Source organism: Myotis yumanensis, unplaced genomic scaffold (assembly GCF_028538775.1).
Source record: "Myotis yumanensis isolate MYYU_CA2020_CCGP unplaced genomic scaffold, mMyoYum1.0.hap1 SCAF_4, whole genome shotgun sequence".
In the NCBI taxonomy this organism is placed as follows: Eukaryota; Metazoa; Chordata; class Mammalia; order Chiroptera; family Vespertilionidae; genus Myotis; species Myotis yumanensis.
In genome coordinates, this window is record NW_027223755.1 from 78,236,798 (window position 1) to 78,256,060 (window position 19,263).

Consider the following 19,263-nt stretch of genomic DNA (forward strand, 5'->3'; position numbering starts at 1 on the left):
AAAACAAACAGAAAATAGCAAGTGTTGATGATGATGTAGAGAAATTGAAACCCTTTTACACTGTTGTGGGAATGTAAAATGGTACAGCTGCTGTGGAAAACAGTATAGAGATTCCTCAAAAAATTTTAAATAGAATTATTATATGATCTAGCATTTTCACTTCTGGATATATACCCAAAAGAATTTGAAGCAGGGTCTAAAATAGATAATTGTATATCTGTCTTCATAACAGCATTATTATTAATAGCTAAAACATGGAAATAATCCAAATGTCCGTTGACAAATGGATAAACAAAATATGATATACACATACAATGGAAAATTATTTAACCTTAAAAAGGAAGGGAATTCTGACACATAATAAAACATAAATAAACCTTGAGGACATTATGCTAAGTGAAATAAGCCAGTTATAAAAGGACAAATATTGTATGATTCTACTTCTATGAAGTACTTAGAGTACTCAAAATTATAGAGACAGAAAGTAGAACGGTATTTGCAGTGGGCTAAGGGGAAGGAAGAAATGGGGGTTATCATTTAATGCAACGGTTCTCAACCTGTGCGTCACACCATCGGAAAACACATATAGCATATCAGATATTTAATTACGATTCATAACAGTAGCAAAATTACAGTTATGAAGTAGCAACGAAAATAAATTTATGGTTGGGGGTCACCACAACATGAGGAACTGTATTAAAGGGTCGCGGCATTAGGAAGGTTGAGAACCACTGAAATGGGTATAGAGATTTTTTTATAAGATAAAAAGAGTTATGGAGATAGATGGTAGCACAACATCATGAATGTATTTAATACCACTGAACTATATGCTTAAAAATGGTTAGGTAGTAAATTTCATTTTATGTATATTTTGCCACAATAAAGAATTAGAAAAAACTACCTGTGAGATAGATGCAATTCTCCAACTAACAGATGAGAAGATGACAGCTTTCTAATCACCTCTCTGAGATGTGGAAAAGATTAAGTTAAATTATAGATATGAAAGCATGTTGTGAAGAGGAGCCCAATGACTCTATAGCCAGTAGGCTAAACCTAACCCTCACCCTAAATTTCTAGCTATGCCACTGTGTGTGTGTGTGTGTGTGTGTGTGTGTGCAACAGCTTTATTAAGATATAATTCAGATACCATACAGTTTACCCATGTTAAGGGGAAAATTCAATGGTTTTTAGTTGTGCAACTATCACTACAATTTAAGAACATTTTCATCACACCCCCAAAGAAATACCATTTACTTTAGTAGGCAAACCCCATTTCTCCCCCACCACCACCACCAGCCCCAGCCTTAGGCAACAAATAATCTACTTTCTGGTTTTTTTGAATTTGCCTATTCTGAACATTTCATATAAATGGAATCATACAATATGTGGTTTTTTGTGACTAGATTGCATTTATTCCCACCTTAACAATATTAAATCCATAAACATAAATATTTTTCCATTTATTTAGATCTTCTTTAATTTTTTTCAATGTTTTTGCTTGTATTTATTTTTAACCCAAAATGAGTTCCAATTTTGTTCACTTTTGAGAATGTCATGATATCCTTGCCCATATCTGCAAATTGAATACACCTCAAAGTACTGCAAATCCAGCAACATGCCTGCACATAGTGGGTGTTCAGGGGTGAAGCAGAGGTGAGCATAATGTGGACAGGATCTTTACATGCTAATCATTTATTTGCCTCAATGAAACAATTATTTTTTTAACATTTAAATTAACTCCTCTGGTCCCCTCCTATAAAAGGAGATTAATATAGTTTATATGAGGGCTTTATGGAAATGTTTATGTTAATTACAACATAATCAATATATATATATTAAGAACAATCAATGAATTGTTTTGAAGATAAATATATATCTAACTTGTATAGTAAAAACTCCTATTTTGTAATAAATAAAACTGGACCTCAGCATCTAGGTTTGAATGCAACTCATTGTGGGCTAAATGGATGACCTTTGGCATGTTTTCCATCATCCTGGAACCTCAGTTTTCTTGCAGGACTGTTTTTATGTTAAATGAATCGATATCACAAAAGACATGTGATAAACTTTCACCTTCCAACATGCTATACTCATGTTGATGCTCAGAAGTCTCTTATCTAGGTTTAGCATAGACTGAATGTGCTTGTCCAGTACGTCAAGGCCTTCTCTGCTTGGACTTGTAGGAAGAACCACCAGCGGGCCATTGAGTCTTTGCAGACCAGCCTGGATGCAGAAGCCAAGGGCCGGGCAGAGGCACTTCGCCTGAAGAAGAAGATGGAGACTGACCTGAATGAAATGGAAATCCAGCTGGACCATGCCAACAAGAACAACAGCGAACTTGTGAAGACACTGAAAAGGCTACAACAGCAACTCAAGGTAGTGACCTGGGAGGGGAAAGAACTAATCACAAAGCAAGCCAACCCCAAGCCTACAGGCTTACAGAAAGATAACTTCATGCATGTTTTCAGCTAGGATAAAGGCAAGAGAGTGAGAACATGGGGTGGCTGGCATTCCAGGGAGCAGGAGACTTGGAGACTATAAATGAGAGGTCCCGCCCAGCTGGTATGGCTCCGTGGATCGAGCATCGGCCTGCGGACTGAAGGGTCCCAGGTTTGATTTCGGGTCAGGGCACATGCTCGGGTTGAGGGCTCGATCCCCAGTGTGGGGAGTGCAAGAGGCAGCCAATCAAGGATTCTTTCTCATCATTGATGTTTCTATTTCTCTCCCCCTCTCCCTTCCTCTCTGAAATTATTAAAATAAATAAATAAGAGGTCCCAACCACCATAGTCCATATCCAGGACCACTGGAATAAGAGGGGAAAAGGAGAGAAACAGGAAGTTGAACCTGTCTTAATTTTTAAAATCATTTTTTACTTATTATAAATGATTTCAGACATAGAAAAATAAATATAAACACCCATGTACCCACCACTCACTCACCTTAAGAAATAAACACAAATAGAGATGAAGTCCTCCTTTATCACTCTTCATCATCAGGTTGGTCTTTAAAGCATGTATAGCTGGTTCCATGCATTCAACATGTGTTTATTGGAGACCTGCTCTATCCAGGCTCTGTATTAAGTGCTAGGGGTAGGAGAATGGATGAAACAACAAATATCTTTGCAGGTAGACAATAAGCAACAAATAAATAAAACTGTAGCATAAAAAAAAATGGTAAGTGCTATGGAGAAATAACAAGACAGGGGAAGAGAGATGGGGATTAGCCAGTTGAGGTGTAACTGTCAAAGCTCATTGAGGAAGGACTCTCGAGAGGCCCTGCTGTAAACACCAGGCTGTGACTCCCTGCGGGCAGGTCTATGCCTCACACTCTTCCTCTGTGGCCTCCATTTCCCCATTTCCACCCCAGCTCCCTCCTGAGCCAGGTCTGTGAAGATCAGAGCACCCTTAGTCCTGGCCAGCCCAAAGAGATGAGCTCAGATTGTGTCTTCTTGTCCCCCAGGATCTGCAGGTCCAGATGGACGAGGATGCCAGGCAGCACGAGGAGCTACGGGAGCAGTACAACCTGCAGGAGAGGCGCCTGAGCCTGCTGCAAACGGAGCTGGAGGAGGTGCGCTCAGCCCTGGAGGGCAGTGAGCGCTCCCGCAAGCTGCTGGAACAAGAGGTGGTGGAGATCACAGAGCGACACAATGAGGTCAACGTCCAGGTAGGATGGTGGCTCCCTGGGAAGTGCCATGGAAACTCATACTCAGGATGTCAGGGCCAGCCCAGACCTGTGAGCTCCCCTCAGAATTCAGAGGCAGCTAATGTCCTCATTCCTCAAGTCCTCGAAACTCACCAGCAGAACTTTGTTGTCGTTGTTGTTGTTATGGTAAAAAATAATAATAACATAAAATGCACCCTCTTAGCCATGTTCTGTGCACAGCACTGCTGTGTACAGCTTTTAAAGACAGGCTCCCAGAGACTCCCCTGGAGATTCCGATCCAGTGGGTCCATGGTAGAATCCCAGAAATCTAAACTTTTAGAAACTCTTCAGAAGAGTCTAAGTGTTAAGCCAATTTTAAACAAGTGTAGCTGAGGCTAGAACTTCAGAACTGGGAGTGATCTAGAATATTCCAAAGTCTGACTTTCATTTTATAAATGAAGAAAAAAATGGGCCAAAGAGTTGAGTGGTTTATCCATGGTCAACAGTGGGAAGCCCTGTCTGCTACTAATGGTAACACCAGTACTGCTTACTGTTCACAGTGCAGTCCTTTACTGGCATGGCTTAATACTTACTCATCATCTCATGTGAATTTACCAAATGAAAAAATGTACATGGGACATATAGGGGTTATCCCATTTAGAGGCTGGAAGACCAAAGCCTAGAGGTAAGGAATTTATCCATGTAGGTGGAAGTACCCAACCTTGAACTGGGTTTTCCAAGTTCTGAGTTCAGAATTTTTCTAGAGCTGCCATCCTCCTCAGGCCTAATGATGTTATTCCTGGGCTCCTCATGATGCAAATTCTGCTCTAAAATCCAGAGAAGAATACAAAGGAAAGACCCTCACTCCGAGCAGGGTCCTAGAGCCATTTCCTGTTAGGGTGTCTGACAAGCGTGTCTGGGAGAGGGTCATTTTCTTTCCTGGAAACAAAAGGGCTGTGCAGACTCCTGTCTCACAGCAATTCTTTCATTTCCTCCTCCAGAACCAAAGCCTCCTGGTGGTCAAGCGCAAGTTGGAATCAGATGTCCAGCGCATCTCCAATGAGCACGAGGAGCTCATCAGCGAGTTCCGCTCAGCTGATGAGAGAGCCAAGAAAGCCATGACTGACGTAAGTATGTGCACTACCTGCTGCTGGTGGGAGGGGGACAGGGCACCCCAGGCCAGGCCACCTGCTGAGGACCCGGCTACCCTAGGCAGGGAAGGCCACCACCTCTCCTTGAGTCACTATGGAGTCCTGGCACCCTGCCAGAGGGATATGGTCCCGGCTCTGAGGAGACCAGAGTCTGGAGGAATACTTACAAGCTACACATGATCATGTGAGAGATTAGAGAGTGCAGCCTGGGGACACAGACCAAAGGAGCCATCGATGTGGACTCATCTTGGCAGCCTTTTTGGCAAAGAGGAACATCAAACCAGGCTTAAAGGGATGGTTAGTGGAAGGAAAATGGGTGCTGTGACCAGGGGCTCAGGGGTGGATGTTGGCAAGATGTGCTGCCAAGTATTTTTATCCCAGTATCCCTTTGGGTGCTCACATGGACCTTGAGTGTAGATATTATGTATCCCACTTTAGGGCTGAGAAAATACAGATTTTCTTTTCTCACACTTTATTGAAATGCCAGGAGCTCAGGAACATGTTGGTCTAATTAGTTGGTATGTCTCAAGATATAGCACACAGTAGGTCCTCCATGAATATTTGTGTAATTAATGTAAGAAGAGTGGGTAAAACAACTTACCAAATGGGTACAGAACTCCACCTTCCTACTCTAGATCTGTGATTTTCCCACCCTTTGTGCTATGCCCCTCTTGGATGATACAGCAAAGAGTTTGGCTGGAGAGCACCAGGCTGGTGGAGTCCACGGGATTGGAAGGCCTGGCTATGAGTGCATGACCCTGCCTGCTCCCCTTGCACTTGGAAGGACATGGGAGCCTGGAGCCCCCTTGCATCAAACCCCATCAGTGTGTTAGTGAGGTTCCTCAGGTCAACCACTTGGCTTCCGAGAGACTGGGAGACAAGGTTCCTCACCTCTCAAAGGCACTATGAGCCTGGATGCAGACCCAGCTCCAGCTCGTGCTCTTCTCCTGGTCTCCCACAGGCTGCCCGCATGGCAGAAGAGCTCCGGCAAGAGCAGGACCACTGCATGCACCTGGAGAAGATCAAGAAGAACTATGAGATCACCATCAAAGACTTGCAGGCCAAGATGGAGGAAGCTGAGCAGCTGGCTCTGAAAGGAGGAAAGCGCACAATCATGAAGCTGGAAACCAGGGTGAGGGCAACACTGAGCTGGGCTAGGAGACAGATGTGGCCAGGCTGGAGTAGGGAGGAGGTCTTTTCCAAAAAAATATGCCCAGCATTTGATGAGGTTGTTCCAGAGCTGGGAAAGAAAAGGAAATTGAGGCAACAGCTCTAATTTCTTTATACAGAGGTCTCCTCTCCTCCTCCTCTCCCAGTCATCTTCCCCCAGAATTTCCTTAGCCCCCAAGCAGAGCAGTTTCCCATATACTCGTCCTCTTTGTTCCCAGTCTCGGCTTCCAACGTTATTCCTCTCTTACTGCTTACCTAAAATAAGCTTTTACTTCCTGGAATGTTGAAGCTGGAAAGGCCCAGGAGGTTTGGTCACCTTTTCTGACCCCTGCCTCTCCCATTTCTCAGAGGAGGAAACTTAAGGCTCAGGGAAAGTAACCAATTTACAAAGGGCCTGACCCCTCCGGTCCAGGGCTCACCTATTCACCTCTGGGTAGGAAGTGGAACTGCAGCCATGACATCCCTGTCCAAGGTCACTGAGCTCTGAAGTTCAAAAACATACATTTCCTCAGCCACATTCCTCTCCTCCTTCCTCAGATCAAGGAACTAGAGACGGAACTGGATGGCGAGCAGAAGCGGCATGTGGAGACAGTCAAGACTCTACGGAAGAATGAGCGTCGCCTCAAAGAGCTGGTCTTCCAGACAGAGGAGGACCACAAGACCAATCAGCGCATGCAGGAGCTGGTGGAGAAGCTACAGAACAAGATGAAGGTCTACAAGCGGCAGATTGAAGAGGCGGTAGGTGCTCACCACACATCCCCAATTCTCCCTTTCTTCCCAGCCCAGGTCTCAAGCCTTGATTAGAATTAACCACAGGAAAGGAATAAAGTATTGGCCAAAAGATGACTCCCACGAGTCTCATGTCTATGGCACTTCATCCCCACTATCATGTGAGAAGTGGACTGGACACTACACACTGGCAATAAGAATATGTAAAAAACAAACTTGTCCTCTAAGAACATCTATGTTGGGTGAAGTACCCACTGAAGGGTGTGCTCTAAAATCAGGGAAGGTCTTAGCTTCCTTTGTCCTTCTTCTACTGACCCTGTGGCCTCTGCCAGGATAACCTCTCTTTCCTGGTCATACTGTTAAATACAAGGACTTACCTTTATTTGATTCTGCTGATGCAAGGCAGGAAATATGGTATTTTTAGTCCATTTCACAAGTGAGTAAACAGCCCAGTGTGGGGTATTTATGTTAAAGTCAAAGTCAACTGGTTGGCAAATAGTGGCTTCAAGTCTCAATCCTACACCACATGTCCACTTACCACCATCATCCGAGACATCGATATTTGACTCTGCTATCATTTGCTGCCAGTTCTGGGGCCACCATGTTGAACCTATCAGCCACTGACCTACTCAAAGCCCTTTCCCCAAAGGCTCAATAGAGGCCAGGCATACAGTAAATATGGTCTAAATAAAACAACTACGTCTTTACTGGGAAGACAAGGGGATGGGAAATGTGTGGTGGGGGCTAGGGGGAGAACTAAATCCACAACTTCCAAGTGGGGTCCCAATAACTAATGCCTAAAACCACAAATTATAAAAGGAGCAACAGAGCACATTTTATTTAGAAATATGGATGTCAAGGCCAAAAAGAATTATCTAAAAGTGTTGAGACAGTTGTCCGTGGTAAGCTGGAGGATGACCCTGACCCAGGACTGCTGTTTTGTAAAAGCCTTATTAGAACAATTACACTCTTAAGATGACAATGCAGAACAGGTAACAAACAGAACACATTTAACCAGAACAAGCCAGGTTCACATCCCACTTTCCACTGTGTCTTTGCTGCAGGAGGAGCAGGCCAACCAGACCTTTGCTCGCTACAGAAAAACAGTGCATGAGCTGGATGATGCTGAGGAGCGGGCCGGTATGGCGGAGACTGCTCTGAACAAGCTGCGCACCAGACACCGTGTAGCTGGCAAAGGCATCACCTCCGTTGAGATCATCCAGGTGTCCAAGACAGGCTCCTCCAAAACGCTTTCTGAGGAGTGATGTTCTCCATGTCCCAGCTCACAGCCGGTGGGTGTAGATACCACTCTCGACAGCCATGCTCCAAGTTCACCTTTCCTGCTTCTGTCCCTGCTTTGCTTTTTCAGACTTCTATGCTTCCTGGCTTCCAGGCTGTCATGCCCTGACCTCACACAATGAGAACCCCAAAGCTTCCCCTGTCCCTTCAGCTGCAACACACTCTCTCTCTCGAATCTGAAAGCTCTCAGGTGTGGTGCTATTTACCTGTATCACAGGTGCTGGTAGTCAGGATGTGTCCCCATCTGAGTGAAAGCTCATTGAAAGCAGGTCCATGTCTGATGCCACTTAATACTAAGCCTGGAAAATAGGTGCTGAGTAAAAGCTTGTTTTCATTGGACAACCATAGCGGCAATTGCAAGCTTATAGGCAACGTGTGTTCATCTTTCACATCCCCCACAGTATTATTCTTGACGATCTCATCAAACTGGATGAATTTCGATATCTAGCATTAAGGAAATAATAATCATTGCAGTACCATTTCTTGAGCCTGAGTGCAGGTGGGATTTTAGAGGGACAATTTAAAATAGCCCTTTCTTATTTTTCTTAATTCAAAACCAATTAAAAAGAATACAGGAGACAAATTTGTAAAAGCTTTATTATGCTATGGTTCTAAATTCTACATTGAGAATTTAATGGGTATCCATCATGGGCACCCTTATACTTCACCCCAAAATTAAAGTTACCTACAGAACTGGGGAGCAGCCCCTATTCCAAAGGGAGGAATGACTAGAACTCATCAATTGTGCAGGTAGATCCAAAAGGAGATACCAGATGGGTTTCCTGCACCATCCATACCCAGGAGGCATTTCAGCTCCTTCCCACCTGATAAGTGTTAGCCTCCAGAATTAGACACCTCGTAAAGCATATCCCCTGCCTTGGCTTGGTGACTGTTTATTCCTGGGGTCTGCTGGCCCTAGTCCGATTGGTCTCTCTCCACATCACTGTGCCAACAGCATGCAGAGGCTGGAAGGCTGGGAGCCCTGGGGTCTGTTATCCATGTCTTGATCCATCCTCACTCTCTTATCCCATTTTCCCTGTTGGTCATAGGAGCAGATATGCCATCTGTAGCCATGAGATGTCTTAAGCAAACTAGCTCATGAGTCAACACTGAGTCAAAACCCCACAGAGTTTAGTTTTCCAAATGGCATTATATTAAGTCCTACAATACCTATCAAGCTCTGAATATGGGCGAGGCCTGTACTATAGAATACAGAGATGAGTAGGAAAGACCATCCTCCCTTGTGGAGCTCAGAATCCAGTGGAGAGGTAGACACACAGATCAATTAACACAAGGCTGTGAGCAAATAATCTGTATGTGGTGTTTGCCTCTCCTGGGAAGGGATCACAGGGAATGAGTGACTGATTTAACCTGGAGTGGCTGGGTGGAACAGCTCCACACTGCATGCAACCTGTACAAGAATCTAGAGCAGTGCCACTCAAGGGTGGTGCCTGTTTACCTTCCAAAATAACAGAAGTACAGAAACTAAGAGGACATTTTTAGAAATTTTTATAGCAATTGAGACTGTATGACATCCATGGACATTATCAGTGTATTTTATAAAAGTATGCTTCTGCTATTAAAATAAATGAAAATAAAAAAACATTTAATAAAAATTAAAAATAAACTGATCCCACACCAGGTAGAGAAGGAAAGAAGGGAACTCCAGATAGAAGGTCCAACACATACGAAAGTGCAGAGGTGGGATTCACACAAGGCTGCATCATGACTGGAGAAGAAGGGCTCATGATAAGGCAAGAGTGATGGACAGGGAGGGAGATGAAGCTAGCAGGATAGGCATGGGTGAGGCTGTGAAAGGCCCTGTTGGGTGCAAGTATCCCACTATCTCCATAAGGAAATCTTGTTAATTTTAAAAATCAATTTGTGGGATGTAATGAGCGTAGCTTTTCTTTCTTGGGAAGACACATCACAACAGAAAAACAAGCCCCTTGGCCCCTCATGAGACAACACAGGCAAGCTCATGGGGAGCATTGTATCCCAGGGAACCACACTCTGGTCCTCTCAATGGCCTGTGTGGAGTTCAGGCCTGCTTGAGCATGCTAAGCCCAAGGAAGGTTTATCTAAACCACCTCAACCTTACACAGAATGAGCTAGATATGACCCAATGGTGTCCATTATGAGGGAGGAAGCCTGTGTAGAACCAGCCCAGGCATTTCTAGCAAGAAGGGGCAAAGATATCAGAACTTCCAGCTCTGGCCCACAAGGATTTTCTCAACCTCTCTCTCTTTTGTCCTCTAGGGTGACACAGATCTCAACAGCAGACCATTGAGAGGAAAAATATATGAAAATGGAAAACTGGGTCTTCCTGAGAATATTTGCTACGCAAAGGAAAGTGCAAGCCAGAGACAGGTGCTAAAGAATAAAGATCGCTGTGGAGGGAAGTGGGTTTGGGATACAAATACCCAATAATTAGAGGAATTAAAATTAGCATGGCTTCCCTAAGACTGTATCAAGCTGTGTAAGCACTTGGAAAAAAAATAGCAGTGGGTCTGTTTCAGTTGAGATCCTACATATTCATGTCAAGGATGGAATATGTAAAGTCTGTGTGACCTGGCTGTTCTCTAGAAATAATTCCTCACATGGACAATTTTAATGACTTGTCCCAATGCAGCTTAAATAAAAGAAATATGAAAAATAGACTGACTGGAGGTTGTTTTTAAGTGAAGAATTTTTATTTTTCTACGACTTCCAAATCCAAAGGCAATTTTTACAATATATCAGAGTTCTGTTGTGTCACTATATCCCAATTCACAGGCTTGTTTCTATTGAAACCATGAAAACTATGAAGTCTTAGTGATGTTCTTTGCAAATTTTGAGAGGGTAGTCTCAGAGATATGAAGACAATCTAGGTTTCATAAAGTTCAGGAAGGTATGGAATCCACTGGAGGGATGGTAAGATCCATCTTGGCTGATACATGAGGCTTCCAAATGATCCACCTCCACATCTTCTAGAATGTGTTCAGACACAGGTAGGTCAGCTCCATAAGGGCAGATTGTTTTTTTTTACTCACAGCTACATTCCTCAGCAACTAGAGAGTATCAGGCCTAAAATAAACACACTGTGACTGAATGATAGAGAATGAGTGGCCTCCCAAGGTAGTCCTTCCAGACATTACCAGAAAGTTCTTCCTTAAATCAAGCTGAGATCCACCCTGTGGCAGTATCCCCTTGCTAACCCTGGTTTTGATACCCAGGACCCTGCAGAACAACCTTATTGGAAGACAGTTCTCCAGGTTTTCTCTTCTCCAGGCTGAATATTCCTGGGTCCTTCAACCATTCCAAGTATGACAGGGTTTCTGCTGTCACCTTCTAACACTACTCAATCCTGTTCCTCTCTTCACTTTTCTAGTCTTCAGAGTGCAGGGATAGCAGGGGCAACACTATGAGGGCTCCTTGCCAGTTCACAGCCCCTAGAACGCACCTTTCCTCAGCTCTCTGGAAATGGTGTCTTCCCTTTGACTATTAGCAGTCTGACAACTCTCCAATTCACTGGCAGACAGAAATCATTATTTAAGCTGATAGAAGAAGGGATAGTAATATTCCATTGGTAGTTCCCTCTCCATCTTCACATAGGCCCATATCACCCTTGTAATGGTTCTAAACGTGGTGCTCTCAAGCTGTTCCAGAGGGAACCAGGTTTGATTCCTTCTGTGAAAATGGACCAAGTGTGAAGACACTGCCCTCTGGTGGTAGAGTCTCCAAATGCTGTGTGTGAATTTCCTGTGTGTGAACACCAACTCAGAATCTTAGAATTATAGAATTCTTGGGTTCAAAGGGACATTCAGAGGATGTCCAATCCAACTCTCAAGCAGTTGGAGATTCCCCTCCATAACATCTCTGAAAAAAATGGTTATCCAATTTTTACCTGAATCCTTTCAGCCAAAAAAAGTCAGCCAATTGCAGTTTTGACTGATAAGCATGGTTCAAAAGTCCCACCTACCCTTAAACCAGAATATGTTTCCTTCTATTTTGCCATTATTTTGATTTAGTATTCACCAGCAGTATGACTCTGGGCAATTTAACCTAGCTCACCTCCTGTTTTCTCAACTATTAAATGGGGAATAATAACAGCATCTGTCTCATAGGAATATGAAGTTTAAACAAAATAACTTGGCATAGAGCCTATTATGTTTGACACTTGGACTTTTGCCAAGTTGTCTTCTAGCTTTCCAAAGGACTTCAACACTTGACCTTCCAAGGGAGGCTTGGCTGGGCTGACAGCAGCAGGCCTCTAGCTGGAAAAATGCAAGGGGCATTCCATGAGGTTTTAAGACTTCTTCATTGTTTCCTGGAGGATGGTCTACTCTGAAGTACAAACACACACACACACACACACACACACACACACAAACACAGAATTCCAGAGCAGCTCCTCACTTGAGGGAGGTGGGTGGCAGGAAGGAGATGTAAATAACTCAATGACTTGCCCAAAACCAGTTAAAAACAGAGCTACAAATTCTTTGTAGCATGAGATGAGGTGAGGTTTCTAACCCATTATTTATAAAAAATTGACTTCACTTAATCACATATGCTATTTTTGCCTAAGGACATATACTTTCAGAATAGCCTAAAAGTCTAAAACGATATAATCAATAGCCTTGAAAATATTATTAGTTAGTACCCACAATAATTGAAATCAAGGCACAAGCACCATGTTTCAGGAAATGGAGCAAAGACCATTTAAATGATTTTGCTAAATGTTTTGGGCTAGCTTTTCAAAAAATTGCTAAATATTGTATTAATTATATTTTCTTATTTTCTATATTCTTGATGCTCCAACATCTGGGGCCTCCCTAAGGACACACTGCCTCTCCCAAAGCTGGCCAGTTCTTAGAGACGCAAACAGCTTTTATACACAGACCAACCCAATCCAGAGTTCATACTCTGAGCCACCTCTTCTATCTAGCTCTTATACTCTAGGAGGCAATATTCCCCTGCCCTACTCACACAAAGCCAGGTACTAGACAACTAGAGACAGCCTTTATGTCACAGAGCCCACTGAAATTATTCAAACTAGCCAATCCTAAACCTGCATAACCTACCTCACCCATTCCTTCCCATAGAAACCACAGTAAAGGTTCATGCCCATGTTTCCCCCTCATTCTTTCTGCCTCTTGATGAACCCTGTGCTTTTCCATGTGGCCCTAAGTGGCATGCTATTATATGCAATGCGCTGAGGTCCCAGGAAACCTCAGTGAGCTGTTTGTGGATTCCAACGAAATAACCTGGAGGACTGGTTGTGAAAGACATGAGTTTATTAGGACTTACGTGCACACACTGATAATGGGGGGGAGGGGGTGCTATTGTTTTGCCACCACCCAGACTTTCCCAACACAGATTTCATAGAGTACAGAAAACAGAGAAAAACAGGGCATGCGGGGGAAGGGGCACATGCCTGTGTGAGTTCAAAACACTAGCTGTTTACAATCCAGGCTCACATCTAGAAGCAGTTTCTCTTTAGCCTTCTTAGACCAAGTTCCTGGCCAGGTTCCCAAGGTCTCAGGGTCCACTTACAGATGGCCTTCACTCTATTTCCCACAGGGTGGGAGGGGGGGTTGGAGCATAGGAAGGGGCCCATGTTCCTATTTACCATACACATGCCATGCTGTGCCTCCTGCTTCTAGGGGTGTTGTGAATATAAAAACTTCTTCATGACAGTCATTTCCATGTCTATTTGTCTTACCATACCCAATTAAAACAAATTACAAGTACATTTAAAAACACAAGCCCTAGCCTATTTGGCTCAATGGATAGAGCGTCAGCCTATGGGCTGAAGGGTCCTGGGTTTGATTCTGGTCAAGGGCACATGCCCAGGTTGTGGGCCTTATCCCCAGTAGGGGGCGTGCAGGAGGCAGCCAATCAATGATTCTCTCTCATCATTGATGTTTCTATCTCTCTCCCTCTCCCTTCCTCTCTGAAATCAATAAAAATATAAATAAATAAATAAATAAACAAACAAACAAATAATAAAAACATCAATTATCTTCCTCCTTCTTTCACATGTGAACCAGTCCTGGTTCTTTGTAGGGAACCCAGCAGGTTCTGGGTCTTTCCCATGGAGCATATCTGTTAAGTGCTTCCAGAAATCACAAAATCATCACAAAAACCCCGACCCTTCCACCTACAAGCTACCAAGAATTGGGGCTGGAGATCTATTGTGAAAAGGTCAACCTTGAGTTATGGTGGAATCACAAGACTGGAGGGGAACCTGCTGGCAATTAGAAGGAACTATTGTTCCGTCTACTTCCTAAACTCTGACTTAGGCTAATAAAAAATGGATCTTGTGGCTTTGGATCAGTTATTCCATAAAACTTTTCTCTAGAGACATTTAAAAAACAACTTTTAAATATAGGTACAAAATAATAACCATACATGTAGACGAAGAGGAAAACTGTATTATGAGAATTACGTTTAGGGATTAAGAAAGCTTCTGTGGGGTAAGTACAGAATGCTATAGGAGAGGCACTCAGCCCAATCTTGAGAGATAAAAGGCGTTGCAGAGGAAATCATGTCTTGCTGAAGCCTAAGGATGAGTAAGAGTTAGGCATAGCCCTGGCCTGCATGGCACAGTGGTTAGAGCGTCGGCCTGTGCACTGGAGAGTCACAGGTTCGATTCCCAATCAAGGTCACTTACCTGGGTTGTAGGTTCCATCCCCAGCCTCATGTGGGAGGTAACTAATCGATGTGTCTCTCTCTCATTGATGTTTTTCTCTCCTTCTCCCCCTCTCCCCTTCCTTCCATTCTCTCTAAAAATCAATGGAAAAAAATCCTCAGGTGAGGATTAACAACAACAAAAAAGAGTTAGGCATAAAAGAGGGGAAAGCAGGCCGGAACAAAAGGCGGGAATAGGGAGGACCAGCTAAGAGCGTGCTTAGTGGCTATTAAAAGCACATGAGTCAACAGCGGTGCAAGCTATAGAGACATTTAATGATTTTATACACCAACCCCTGCAGTCACAAACAGTTTTTGCCCATTGAGTATGATATTGGCTGTAGGTTGACCATACCTCAACATAATAAAAGCCTTATTCAGTGGTTCTCAACCTTCTGGCCCTTTAAATACAGTTCCTCATAAAATTATTTTCATTGCTACTTCAAAACTGTAAGGTTGCTACTGTTATGAATCGTAATGTAAATATCTGATATGCAGGATGGTCTTAGGCGACCCCTGTGAAAGGGTTGTTCAACCGCCAAAGGGGTCGCGACCCACAGGTTGAGAACTGCTGCCTTATATGACAAACCTACAGCCAACATATACTCAATGGGCAAAAACTAAATCGATTTCCCCTAAGAACAGGAACAAGACAGGGATGCCAACTTTCACCACTCCTGTTCGATATAGAACTGGAAGTGCTAACTATAGTGATCAGACAAGAAGAAGAAATAAAAGGCATCCAAATTGGAAAAGAAGTAAGACAGTCATTATTCACAGATGACATGATATTGTACATAGAAAACCACAAAGACTCCATCAAAAAACTACTAGACTTAATAAATGAATTTGGCAATGTAGCAGGATACAAAATTAACACCCAGAAATCTATGGCTTTTTTATACACCAATAATGAACTCACAGAAAGAGAAACTAAAAAAACAATCCCATTTACCATTGCACCAAAAACATTAAGATACCTAGGAATAAACTTAACTATATTCGGAAAACTACAGGACATTGAAAATAGAGATGGAGGAAGACATAAACAAATGGAAGAACATACCGTGTTCATGGATTGGTAGACTCAACATCATTAAAATGTCCATACTACCCAAAGCAATTTATACATTCAATGCTATCCCCATTAAAACACCAACAGCATATTTCAAAGATCTAGAAAAAACTCTCTAAAAACTCATCTGGAATTAAAAAAAAGACCCCGAATAGCCACAGCAATCCTGAGAAAAGAAGAAAGTTGGAGGGATCACAATACCAAATATCAAGCTATATTACCAAGCCACGGTTCTCAAAACCACCTGGTACTGGCACAAGAACAGACATATAGACCAATGGCACAGAACAGAGAACCCAGAAATCGACCCAAGCCATTATGCTCAATTAATATTTGACAAAGGAGGCAAGAGCATACAAATGGAGTCAAGATAGTCTCTTCAATAAATGCTGCTGGGAATTTTGGTCAGATACATGCAAAAAAATGAAACTAGGCCACCAACTTACACCATACACAAAAATAAACTCAAAATGGCTAAAGAACTTAAATGTAAGACGGGAAACTATAAAAATCCTTCAAGACTCCATAGGCAGCAAAATAGCAGACATACTAACGATACAGCTCCTAGGGCAATGGAGACTAAGGAGAAAATAAACAAATGGGACTACATCAAAATAAAGAGCTTCTACACAGCAAAAGAAACCATCAACAAAGGAAGAACATATTTGCCAATGATATTTCAGATAAGGGTTTAATCTCCAAAATTTACAGAGAACTCATACAACTTAACAAAAGGAAGATAAATGATCCAATCAAAAAATGGGCAAAGGGCATAAATAGACACTTTTCGAAAGAGGGCATACAAAAGGCCGAGAGACATATGAAAACATGCTCAGAGTCACTAATCATCCGAGAGATGCAAATCAAAACAACAATGAGGTACCATCTCACACCTGTCAGACTGGCTATCATCAACAAATCAACAAATGACAAGTCCTGGCGAGGATGTGGAGAAAAAGGAACCCTTGTGCACTGCTGGTGGGAATGCAGACTGGTGCAGCCACTGTGGAGAACAGTATGGAGTTTCCTCAAAAAATTAAAAATGGAACTCTCATTTGACCCAGTAATCACACTTCTAGGACTATATCCCAAGAAACTAGAAACACCAATCAAAAAGGATATATGCACCCCTATGTTCATAGCTGCACAATTTACCATAGCTAAGATTTGGAAACAGCCTAAGTGCCCATCAGCAAATGAGTGGATTAAAAAACTGTGGTACATCTACACAATGGAATACTACACTGCTATAAAAAAGAAGAAACTTTTACCATTTGCAACAGCATGGATGGAACTGGAGAGCATTACGCTAAGCAAAATAAGCCAGTCGGAGAAAGATAAATATCACATGATCTCACTCATATGTGGGATATAATGATCAACATAATTTGATGAACAAGTATAGATCCAGAGACAAATGGCAGGGGAGAGGGGAGTTAGAGAGCAACCAAAGGATTTGTATGCATGTATACTAGCATAATCAATGGACACAGACACTGGGGAGGTGGGGGCTAGCCCGGGTGGCAATGGCGGAGGGGGGGCGGTCAATTGGTGGAAAAGGAAACATATGTAAAACTTTAGACAATAAATTAAAAAATAAAATAAAAACTATGTCTGGTGCACTGGAAATATCAGGGGGAACACTCTGTCAAGTATATGAGTGTCTAACCACAATGTTGTACCTCTGAAACTAATACAAAATAATATGGAATGTAAATGGGAATTGAGAAATAAACAACTGCTGTGGAAAAAAAAGAACCAGAGATTAAAATTAAATGTCTCAGTTACTTTTCTGAGGCTATTTCTTTTCTTGTCATGTATTATAAAGAATCTGGTATCATTGATTTGTGTTCATTTCATCGACCCAATTATAAACTCCTTCAAAGAAGGAACCTTTGTAAAGAGGTGGGCAATTAAATAAAACACTGTTGGTATTTTGACTCTGGGTACCAACTCTACATACTTCCAATTAGTGAATTTAACTTACAGATATAGGAATCCTTGCTCCCATGTGCTGTCCTTCCTTTGCAAAGATGTTTCTGGGAGTGGGTGATTAGTTAAAATGTTTGTTCCACTCTCAATCTGTCCTCAATCTTCCTACAACCAAAGACTTTGTAGCCATGGGACAAAGTAAAACCAGTTACTTCCAGCGCATTAGTGCTCCATGATCAACTGAATTAACTAACCCCAGAGAACAGATTGAGACTCTGAGATTGGGAAACTGACAAGTCACTTCTGTGAACATCACCTTACAACCAAGCATTAGGGTCAAACTCATAAACTACCAGGAGGAACAAAATAGGCAGCAGGTTAGCAACTTGCAGTGACCCGGAGGAAGAAGTGCTGCTCCTACATTTCTGAGTTCAAGGGCAACAAGTCTAGCTAGAAATTCAGCGTATTTGTATGTCAACAAAAGCATGTCTAAACCTATAGAAAACTTTTATATGAATTTGAGCCACATTTTGGAAAACACGCTAGAAACAGAATCTCAACGAATTGAGAAAACGCTCTGGAGAGTGGCCGTTTTGCAGCTAATTTTATACATTTAGAATCAAAGGAAGGTTCCATGAAATCCACTGGTGGTACTTTAAGGAAGCAGGAGAAATCAAAGCAGGGAAGGCAAAGGAGGGAAACGTCTAAGATTGGATAAAAAACAAAAACGGGAAAGCACACACGTCTTTTACCTGGATGCGTAGAGGACAATTACAGTACATAGATATGGTGTGCAGGCAACAAGATAACAGGGAGTTTTGTGGTCTCGTGTTCCGGTGCTGCAGGCGGGCTTTCCAGAGGTCTGAAGAAGAACATTCCTATGACATTTCCAAGTTGTTATCTTAGCTGCGTAAGAACAATGGGCAGGGCTCACTTAAAGACTGACCTTTGCTCAGGAAGCTGTGGGACTGGGGCAGGACTATCCACCGTGACCTACCCAGTCAGGAATTTATCATGAGACCATCCTGTGTGGTTACTTTCTGTCACTGGGCTTGCCAAGCTGGCCGAGCAATCCCCGTTTCCTTCACAAGTTAAGGAAGCATCTGCAAAGCAAGCACTGTCTTGGGGGGGGGGGGGGGGGGGGGCGGACGCGGACTGGGAAGGTCTCGGCGGCTCAATTCCCCCAACGCCCGCGTCCCGCATCTTGGGGGCAGGAACAAGTGATTCTATCCCAGCACGGGACTCAGGTGCTTTCCACAGAGGAACGGGCTCCGAGGGGGCTCTCTGAAGGGAGAAAAACGTAGTCGTTCCTAGGGTCCCTGAGGCCGGAAAGGCCCCAATTCTCAGTAATTCATTCCCTGCCAAATGCTCCTGTGAAACAGCCACGGATCCACACTTTCGGTTCACAAGGATGAAGAATTTTCTAGGAAAGGAGTAAGACACCTACGCGTCTTCGTCACCACCTTCTAGCCGGTTTGTGACTCCGCTTCAGAAGGGCCAACACGGAGACTCAAACGGGGGGTCTGACCCCGCCGCACCCGCCCGGGAACTAGCCTCACGCCCGAGCTCTGCGCATGCGCGGACCCCCCCGCG

General features: G+C 43.1%; 1 protein-coding gene and 1 long non-coding RNA gene across 2 annotated transcripts in view; one reads left to right on the plus strand and one right to left on the minus strand.

The window, feature by feature from the left end:
* Positions 1 to 10,472, plus strand: part of MYH16 (myosin heavy chain 16) — a 54,806-nt gene extending 44,334 nt beyond the window's left edge. The window contains exons 37-43 of the mRNA XM_070412578.1: positions 2,184 to 2,376; positions 3,460 to 3,663; positions 4,644 to 4,769; positions 5,755 to 5,925; positions 6,501 to 6,701; positions 7,757 to 7,984; positions 10,251 to 10,472. Of these exons, the coding sequence (XP_070268679.1) occupies positions 2,184 to 2,376; positions 3,460 to 3,663; positions 4,644 to 4,769; positions 5,755 to 5,925; positions 6,501 to 6,701; positions 7,757 to 7,957 (1,096 nt within the window). The 3' untranslated portion in view covers positions 7,958 to 7,984; positions 10,251 to 10,472. The remainder of the gene's footprint in view (positions 1 to 2,183; positions 2,377 to 3,459; positions 3,664 to 4,643; positions 4,770 to 5,754; positions 5,926 to 6,500; positions 6,702 to 7,756; positions 7,985 to 10,250) is intronic.
* Positions 412 to 19,214, minus strand: LOC139008860 (uncharacterized). Its single transcript, XR_011471221.1, has 4 exons — positions 18,423 to 19,214; positions 5,685 to 5,805; positions 2,940 to 3,083; positions 412 to 2,262 (listed from the first exon to the last, which is right to left on the minus strand). It is a non-coding gene; the product is annotated as an uncharacterized lncRNA (long non-coding RNA).
* Positions 19,215 to 19,263: the final 49 nt, after the last annotated feature.